Source organism: Phaethon lepturus, unplaced genomic scaffold (assembly GCF_000687285.1).
Source record: "Phaethon lepturus isolate BGI_N335 unplaced genomic scaffold, ASM68728v1 scaffold18628, whole genome shotgun sequence".
Classification (NCBI taxonomy): Eukaryota; Metazoa; Chordata; class Aves; order Phaethontiformes; family Phaethontidae; genus Phaethon; species Phaethon lepturus.
Genome location: NW_010557109.1, coordinates 12,967 through 23,578, shown reverse-complemented (window position 1 = coordinate 23,578; position 10,612 = coordinate 12,967). Strand labels below are relative to the sequence as shown.

Below are 10,612 nucleotides of genomic sequence, written 5' to 3'. Positions count from 1 at the left end.
GGAAAGTCATTTTATTTTCATGAGAATGTAACATCAAATAAACAAGAGGAATTGTGATTCTGCCAGAATTCTACAAATTTTGAAGATAAAGATTTGAAGGCTTTGGTAACATCCTCAAAAAATACTACTTTACCATACTTATTAACATTTGCATGTCCAACAAGTGTAGTGTACATATCAAATGCAGGTATAGAAAGCTTCCTTTTGGTTGCTTCTAGTTCTTTTTTACTGAAGAAAAAAATCATAATCTAAAGAAATTTATTCCTAAATAACTTGTCATATGGTCCTGTTGTTCATCTTTTCTGTTATGCTGAATTCTTGCATTTTGGGGCAGATCAAAATCATTATTAGAGCAGACTTCTTCAGCTAGACATGATTTCTATGCATTTAGTAACCCTCAGTGGATTTCTTTTGTAATGTAAAAATCACACATGGACAATTGCCTGAACAGGAAAACACACTTGGTGAATAAAGAATGTACCGTACCAACTGCTTTAGGCACGTAAGTTATTCAGATTTACTTTCATCATTGCTTCCCTCTCCTGCACCACTGTCCAAGAATCAAAGAGCTGGATAATATCAGGCTCCTGTGGCTCCTGATACATCTCCATATAATTAAGGATAGAAATATATCTACATGTTAAATTTGGTTAGACAAATAAAAAGTTAGGAACAGGATTCTCCTCTTTATGACAACAGACTCTAAGGTGATGAAGTTGTGTTTTGCCTCTGTAAGCTCCTGATACATCTCCATATAATTAAGGATAGAAATATATCTACATGTTAAATTTGGTTAGACAAATAAATTTGTCTAACCAAAGTTAGACAAATTTAGGAAAAGTTAGGAACAGGATTCTTCTCTTTATGACAACAAACTCTAAGGTGATGAAGTTGTGTTTTTTCTCTGTAAGTTGCAAAGAAATCCACTGTTTGGCTTATTTCCTAGTAAGAAAAACAGTATGTAAGAATGGCACGAACATGGTACCCATTTGAACCTGTGTAAGAACATACAAACTCAAGTTATAAACTGATGAACATCAGCAAGTCCGAATATGCTAGTTACATAATGAACATTTTTTATTACTGATTAATATCCAGATAAAGGGATCTGTAAAAAGAAAGCATTTAATTTTTGCAATAAATTTTACTTTTCTTGAAGTAATTTTTGCCCACTAACAAAGAAATACTGGTATATACTGTGGAATGAAAATATATGTACAGTCTACTTACATATGAGCTTCAAATTTGTTAGCTAATTTTCCCATGATTTTACAACTAATTAAGCGGGACTGAAGCGTTTGAGAAAGCTGTGCTTTGGAAACAAGTGGATTCAGGATCTGTATAAAAGAAAAAAGAAGAAATGTGAACAGAAGAAATGTGAGCAGTAAAATAATGTATTCCCCTTCTTTAAAAAAAAAAAAAAAATCTAGAAAAACGTATCCCAAATGTCATCTATCCCTTTCATGGAATTAATCAGTACTAACAATCATGATGCCTATGTATATCAATAGTCTATTGGAAACCCATATGTAATATTCAGTGCTAATTATAGCATATTAAACCCATATCTTGGCCCAAATAGCAGTTTATGATTCACATCACAACCAGTTTTACATCCGTCTACTTGTGTCCTTATTTTGAGACTAAGTTGTATATGAATATTTATAGCTATTAGCTGGTAATTTTTACAAATACGTTCCTGCACAAGAAAAAAAAAAAATATGCAGAGAAAGGCAAAGGAAGCCTCTCTGAGGTTCTTTCTCATAGGTTTTCACAGGAAATACCACTTCTGATGTAAAGTTTTGAGGCAATAATCCCTCTCAATTATGCATATTTTGGGGATCTGTGGGGAAAAGGTTTCATTTCCATACAGACACAGAAAACCTGCTCTGTTGTGATTTGTTGGATCACCTCTATGGTGCCAGAAACAAACTAAGGCAGGCCTGCAGAACACCATATTTAGATATATTATTTTTTGCCCAGAAATAATCACAGAAGTCCAGGTGACAGGCCAAGAGGAACATTACAGAGCAGTATCTCCTGTAGCCTGCCACAGTTCCTCATTGCGGAGCTCCACAAAAGGATAATATACAGGGCAGGAGAGTCCAACAATATTCTAAAAGCATTTTTCTCCTCCTCTTAGCACATGAAATTTTGAGGTGAGAGAATCTTACCACTGCAAGGACAAATAGATCACCCAGACTAGAATTAGTACCCAGGGTATGCTTCTAACTGTAACACTGCATAACAAAACATACCATTAGTTAGTTATCTACAGAACTGTACATTACTTATTTGGCCTTTGAACTATGACAGTAAACACACCACATCTAGTAATACTAGACATTAACTACAATTACTGACCTAGATACAGTCTCTCCCATGAAGTGGCCATTGCCAGAGACAGGATACTGGGTTAGGCTGACCTTTGGTCAGACACACATACCTTCCCTTATGTGCTTGGAATCTATGATTGTCCTACGGTTTTTACTTACAAAAAGAAAAAGAAATGAACAACTAGAATATTCCAAGTTTTCTGATACAAAGATCCTTCAAGCAACACTGAGGGTCCCTTTTCAGATTCAGGATTCTGTACAGCTGCTGAATCAACTCGGCTTCATCAGTTGTGACCTTCCCAAAGCAAATTCTGGTGGAGACTTACAATTGTGTTCCTTGAGACAAATCAGGGGAGAAACTCCATCTTGTTTAAATAGAATCTTTAAAATTACATTGCAATTAGATTTCAGAGGTGACTACAATAATTTCTCTTTTTTTCCCCAATCTAACTTTTCACCCTTTAGCAGTTTATTTTTTAAACAGTGCTGGATTTCAATTACCCACTAATTTTAGTATTTTTATAGTACACAAACGATCATATATCTAAATGTCCATATTGTTTTACATTATAAACACAGTAAAATGCACCTGTTGCAGAGCTTTTAAACTCAACAATGAAATATGAATACTTAAAACAAAACTTAATAAATTAGCTGAGTAAAGGGGAGTGACATTATGACAGTGACAGATTTCCTTCCTCTTTCTTGAGCTACACAGTGAAAAACAAAGAGTATTTGCAGGCATTAGGTTTTTCGTACATCAAGAACAACTGAAATACGCAATGAAATGGATCTCTCGCATTCAGTCCTGTTTAGCAGAAATCAGAATTTTAGTCCAGTTGCAAACAAAATGTAGTTTCTTCACGAAGACATAGAATGAAATACTATCCTGTAAACCAAAACAGGATACATGAAAACATGCTACTGAACACTATGTGCAGCGGAACTGTTACAGTAAATGGTCTTTGTTTGCTGAAGAACACTAAAATTTTTTAAGGTGACCTTGCTGTCTCACCTTTTAGCACATTCCTTTCTTACAATATGTTCCACAAGCATTACTGTTTTCACAGCCATAGAACTGCCACAAATCCTATTGAAGCAAGACTTGCAGGGAAATACACAATCTTACAAAATATTATTATTTTGTTGTTAGCGTAAGTGGGAGACATTATTACCTCATGTCTGATAGTCTCTTTTGGTAAAGCTTCTATTACAGCAAGAAGAGTTTCTAGCCATGCATTGCTGACACCTGTTAGAAAGAAATGGGTTATATGTCATATGTTACGTTGTACATACAACAACTATAACAAAACACACATCAGTTTTACAGAATTAGTTCTCACTTTTTACATGCACCTCTTCAAGGAGCTATGTATCTAAAAGCCACTAAATTAACATTCAAGGCTTTAAACTAAGAAGCAGGATAGGTGAGAAGCAAATTCTGTCTCCATTTCTTTTACCTTTAAAATTCCTGTACAAAAATAATAATGATCCTGTTTGTTTTGAAAAGATAATTTCCCTCATTTAGAAGTATATTATTTTCTTATGCCCACTGAAACTTCCCAGTTTCACAAGAGACCATTGTTTTTCTCCTTTGTATCCTAAGAATAGTGTCAAAGAAGTTACAAAAAACTCATCACCACAGAAGAAATGTCAACCATCCTCACTCCATTTTTTCAGCTACAAAACTCTGGTACCTCAGTTAGAAGCTTGTACTCAGTAACAACTTTGGGATTTAGTCCTTCAGATAAAGTGTTTTGTCTGCTTCCACCAGAATTACATTTAAGTATCAGTATGTAATTAGTCAGCATGCAAAAATTTTTCATTCATGCAAGTCTAGATACAAAGTGACAGTGACTGCACTCACTGGTTTACACAGTATTGTATGGTCACTACGGAAACAAAACATAGAGAAGTAATCGGGCATCAGCATAACTGTACAGTCCTGACCTGCATCTCTGTGTTCCAGGTTCTGGAGAATGATGTGTAGGAAGGAGTGGGAGTATGTATGAATGGACACTGACTCCTCTTGCAGAACAGTCAAAAATGAAACAGCCGCTGTTAACTGCATTTCCACTCCTGCAACATGCAGCACCTCCTGTATAATTACAAATTATACCAATTAAGAGCATGAGGCAGAAACAGACTGAAAGAACATTCACATTTTTAGATTCACTTTTAAGAGTGCATATGCAACAACCTGGGTAAACCACAAAATTGGCTGTAAAATTATTTTCTCTTAACAGCAATTACTTGGAGATATTAAAATCTCTCACATTATAGCATGAGCCTTTTAAGAAAAATAAAGTTAATTATAATATTTTTTGTGACTTTCAGTTTCATCAATGCATATGTGTGGATTCTTCTACTTTACATAATGAGAGGTAAAAAGAGACCAGACAACAACTGCACTTTCGCTGTTTATGCACATGAATTAAAAAGAAGTACTTCATTCATCCAGTGAGAGACACTAAAATAGCAGAAGGCAATTTAAATTTCATCCCTTGCCACCTGACATGGAGCACAAATCAAAATGTTTGTGTGTGCATACATATAAGAATAAAGCAAGATGCAGTAGAATATTTAATTAAGTAACTCAGTATTTACTAGTACTTAGCTTTAACATAGAAGAATATAAGTAATTAGTCTGTCTTTAAAAGCATCAATTCAAAAGTTAAACAAAGATAATACGAGAATGAAATATTATTAAAATTTTTGAAAGAAACAAAAAGAAAATTTAAATTTCAGATTTATGCACATGCTGAAAAGCCTGCAGGAGGCAATCTTTGACATAGCATTCACTGTAAATATCTATCAGCTAGGTGAACATTCCATTCATTTACTTCTCTAAACGTATCTCTATCTAATGAGAAAATAAAGTACATTATGCTATTACTAAAGCATTACAGTCATTTAACATGTGATTCCAAATTCAGTAAGAGTTTAAAGTCCATACTTCCTGTTTAACAACTTATAGATGTGGTTTTGCTTCTTTTTTTTTAAAGTGCTTGAGATGAACAGTGTTTCTCAGATCACATATCAAAAATCAACGATAAATTGGTATTTTAATTTTTTTAAAGAATCAGCCTAGACCACAGTAAGAAAATATCCGTTATGGACCAAAGTATTATATAGCAGAGGAATTTTGCTGAGAAAATACAGTTTGCAGAGAACATCTGAGAAATTATTTTAGTAGACTTTGCTTACTTCAAAGTAAAACAACAAGAAGTTTTCACTACACAATTGTCAACCACTTTGTGTGTGCAAATGTGCATTTTTTTAGTTTATCCGATTTCAAAGATAAACATTACTTAACTCTCAACAGCTGTCTTGGTTTACAGCCATGTGTGTATTTCTAAAAGCATTCTCTGTGCCCCTGCTCCCCTAAATGAAAAGAAGAAACAGCACTGGGCAGCTTACCAATCCAAGTGTGATAAAATATTTGCATTCAATAGCCATGAGAACCACCCTCTCGTCATCACCACAGCTTATCTCTGTGCTTGCTCCTCTACTGTTATTACAACCGCCATAGCCAAGAATAAGGACACCTACCAATTTTGTAATTTGAATGTTTCTGGGATCAGAATACTGGAGTTCTGGGATATTGGCTTACACCTGTTCAAAAAAACATTACCAAAATAATCAAGAGCTATCTACACACGGTAGATGCTAAGACCAGAACATAATGGAGCTAAATTCAATTTTATGTATGTATTCAAATTAGCATCAAATAAAGTTTCCAAATAGTCTCCTCCACAGATCCACAACTCTGGATAATCATGTGTGAGAACACATTCTCTGGATGTGCCTCCTCATGGACCTCGGGAGACATTGAAATGTAAGTTTCTAAACTGCTTACACACCTGCCTGCATTGATGTTTGCACTCAGAACTGTACAGTTCCACATGTGAAAATGTGTGGGTCTCCCCTTCTCATTCCAATTTCACTGAATTCAAGTTGAATGACTTAAATTTACTTAACATAAATTTATTTATTTAAAAAGTAATGTATTTTTCTATACGTGGATCCTCCACAGATTCTCATTCTGGAGGAAAAAACCTTTTCCTGTATGTCTTATTCAGACAAAAGTATTTAATGGAATTTAAGAGTATTAGCATGTTCTTGAAATATCCTAATGTCTACAAGTTAAACTCCGGCATCAATGCTTGCAAAACTTAGAAAGGATGTCTTATTCCATTAATTGGAAAACAGAAAATTCACCTCTGGTTTAATCCACTTTATGTCCCGCAGCAACAGAATTTTCTTGAAAGACTGCTGCAAGCAGAAACATAGTCAATCGTTTCAGTAACTGACAGACATCTTCATTTAAGACACAGAAATAATGGAGATTACAGAAGCTCAGATACAGTAAGGACGGACCTTAAAATCAATGTTAGGTATGAGACAGGGTGAAAAATCACCCCACCCCTTCTTAAACTATAAAATCAACTAGGAAAAATGAAAAGCTTTCAAGGGGAGACAGATATACTAGGAAAATAAGTAACTGTGAAAATGACTTTGGAACTAATAAGACAGTGCCTAATAAGGCTTGATGTATACGTGTCAATAAGACTAGCCATAGTGTTCTGCAAACACAGCATTTGGAAAGATCTTTTATTAGTCCATCAGATAGACACCTGCAGTTTCCCTCCGCTGCTTGTGAAGGCAGTGCCCAAGGATGGAAAACAGGGAGAATACTACTAACATCACTTGAAAGGAGCCATTTGGTGCACAAGAAATGCTAGGAAGGCTGTCTAAGCTTTCCATAAATATGCATTTCGACAACTTCCAAGGTTCATGAGGAGGTGCATGCAGAAATCCAGAGAGTGGGGATCTCTATGCAAAAGAACCCATACAAGGATGCCACTTCATTTTAATTGTAGAATTTAAAAAAATATTTAATAATTTCATTCCTACATAAACATCTAAATGATACAGAACATATTTGTTTTATCAGCATAACTAAAATACTGACACCCAATTTAATAATTACTCAGATCTGGCATATTTATTGATGTATTTTATGTTTGATTTTGTTCATCTCAGACCTAAAACACTTATGTTAAATATATAAAGGGTCTTTGATATAATTTTAATTTAATTAGGTTTTCAGGAATTATAATAAATCTGCATATATAGATTTCTGTATTTATTTATACAAGTAACCCCATTTATTAATGTCTCACAAGTGGAATAAAAAATTGCAATGTATCCAGCCAGAACATTCCTTGCATTTATTTCTTCCTGTATCTGTTTTATCCTCAGCTCTGATAAAGACAGTATTTATTTTTGCTTTTGGGTTTCTGCAAGTATGCTAAATAAGTACACTGTTTTCCCTACCCAGTTATATGGTGACAATACTGTCAAATAAATAGCACCCTTAAACTACTATACAACTCATTTGTTACGTGTAAGTTTGAATCCACAAATGACTTTTCCCCATCAAGTGAAACGAAGTGCAGTAATTTAAGTCAGTTTACTTCCCTGCAATGCCAGACTACATTTGCAAGACTTTAATCATAGTTGAGTTCAGTTATGCCTTTGTAGATTATAACATTTCCCATGTAATGGTCAGAACTATTCTTCCAATAAAAACAAGGATAAGGAAAAAAAAATAGGTCAAGTGGTTAATGATGCCAAATACTGTTTTGCAGTTAAAAGTGCAATGAACATGGGTACAACACAACTGTTCTTCTATTACAGATTAAATAAATATTAGATAACAGAGCATCATTGAAGAACCTGCTTTATAAGAGTATAGCCACAGAACGAAATTTAACTCATATACATTCCAGAAAGTTTTAATTTATAAAGCTTAAACCTGAAAGGAAAACTTAGATTTAGACTGACCTCATTATATGTCACTCTTTTACCTCTGCCTTGAGCTCATTAACTTAAGTTTCATTTAATTTATCAGCTAGGAAGGCATTCAGTTTGGATTTAAATGACAATGCAAGATGAAAACACACTACTTTTCTCAGTTATTTGCTCAAAGATTGATCAGATTTATTATTAAAATTGTCTGTTTCATGTCTAATATTTCTGTCTCCAATTCCTAACTCTTCTTTCTTCATACACTGTTTTGAGTTGAATGTCCTTTAAAATTTTGCAGTAAGATACTTTGTAGAAGTAATTAAGTACTGCCTGATCTACACAGAGCTACACAAAACACACTGAGCTCCAACTCCCACCGTACAAATATTTTCCAGGCTCTAGGCAGTGATCATGCTAACGATCATCCTTTCACATTTTTTCTCCATCACTATAAAAAACCTAAGAGTAGAATCAAAAACTGTATTCGCATATTAGACTTTTTATTAAAGACAGAGAGGCAAAGACTACCACTTCTCAACACCATGACAAATAAGGATAAAAAACCCCTGCGTTTCTTATTATGGCTTTATTTCAGGAAAAACTCTGCTCTCAAAACAGAAACACCAGAGACAAAAATGGATTCAGTATGTTAAACAGAAAATAAAAAAAAAAAACACCCAAAAATGTTCCTTGAAGCCAGTAGGTTGGTTTAGGAAAGAATGCGTTATGAATGTCAGAATAGTATGTGGTAGTAACTGCAGAAACTTGGTGCAAGTTAAAGGGTTTTAAATGACTTTGCAACTTCAAGTCATTCTTTTTCTCAAAGCTTTTTTTTTTAATACACATATATATATTTAAACAAAATGCCTATTGACCTGTATCTTAGAGCACAGAACATAATAACTAGGAGTATAATGTTTTCTAAACAATCTGTCAGTCTATACTAGTCCTCAGTTCTAGAGGACAACTATTTCTTGGCCATTTGCAGAATTTAAATTATCAGACAAAAGTTGGAACAGCTCCTCTTAAGAAACAGGAGTCTCCTGGGATCTCAGAAGTTTCAGGAGATAATATGAATGGTGATGTCTGATATTCACAGAATCACAGAATGGTGATTGGGTGAAAGCCTCGTCCAACCTGACCTTGACTGTTTCCAGGGATGAGGTATCTACCACCTCTCAGGGAAACCTGTGCCAGTCTTTCACCACCCTCACTGTGAAAAATTTCTTCCTTACATCTAGCCTGAATCCACCCTCTTTTCATTTAAAACCGTCACCCCTTGTCCTATTGCTACAAGCTCTATTAAAAAGTCTGTCCCCATCTTTCTTAGAAGCCCCCTTTAAGTACAGGAAGGCTGCAATAAGGTCTCCCTGGAGCCTTCTCTTCTCCAGGTTAAACAACCAAGCTATCCTTTATACAAACATATCTGCATATAAAATTGCTGTATAACATTACATGGCCAGCATGCATCTACCACAGCTAGAAGTGACTTACTAAAAATGTGGAGGGCAGCACATGAAAGTTCAGACAGCTAAAAGCGAAGTATACTTTTCTAGATAGCAGCATGAAAATCCTAGTGTTTGGATGGAAGCAGACTGAGAACATCAAAATGAACCTGGCTGATCCTCAAAAAGAGCACTCAAAAAGCTGTCAAAACACTGGTAAACCTTTAGAATATGCAATTAGTATTAATTCTGCTTTCTCTTCCTGTTGTAACATTTTTCAAAAAATATAATACCTGCAATACTTTGTAACTAGAGTGAATTAATGTGGAAGATCTACTAGACATACCTCTCCTAGAGAGAGAGTTTGCAACAGAAGTGGGATTTTTTTGCCTTTGTTGAAATACTTACACTAGTAGAAAAAGATACATTGAAACCTTATTACACACAACTTACTCTGATTTTTGGTAAAACCCGACGAAGTGTTTCTGCAGGATTCTGTCGCATCAGGACTGGAAGATTTGCCACCACACTTGTTCCTTGGATATCCTGGCCAGAACTTACAAAAATATATACATAAAATACATTACTCTCTCCAATGGTTACAAGCTCACAGCTTTCATTTAAAAAAAAAAAAAACACCACACACCAAAAACAAACAAACAAAAAAAAAACCCCAACAAACCCAAACTACCCATGTTACTCATATAAGTCAGGAAAGGCATTACTTTTTTAATATAATATGCAGTAGAAAACAATATTAAAACAACATCAATCATAAAAGCTGTTATGTATCATTTCTCATATGGAATATTCAAATTTTTAATGTAGCTTTGGAAAAAGATGTAAAATTTTTTATCTTTTCAAACTGGATGATCAAGACAGTGGTTTTGTGGAAGCTTTTCTATTATAACAATACAAGGGATAAAGCATAGGAAGGGGACAAATAGAAGATATCAATGAAAACTACACTCAACATATAACATTTTAACAGAAATCAACCATTCTGTTCCTTTTTGT

General features: G+C 34.5%; 1 protein-coding gene across 1 annotated transcript; it reads right to left on the bottom strand.

The window, feature by feature from the left end:
• Positions 1 to 521: 521 nt before the first annotated feature.
• Positions 522 to 10,151, bottom strand: LOC104625140 (serine/threonine-protein phosphatase 4 regulatory subunit 4-like; the record flags this gene model as incomplete). The annotated part of the gene is made up of 6 exons (XM_010292690.1): positions 522 to 633; positions 1,231 to 1,337; positions 3,512 to 3,585; positions 4,287 to 4,434; positions 6,094 to 6,156; positions 10,049 to 10,151. Coding segments are annotated over 6 exons (607 nt in total), but the record flags the coding sequence as incomplete, so codon positions are not given.
• Positions 10,152 to 10,612: the final 461 nt, after the last annotated feature.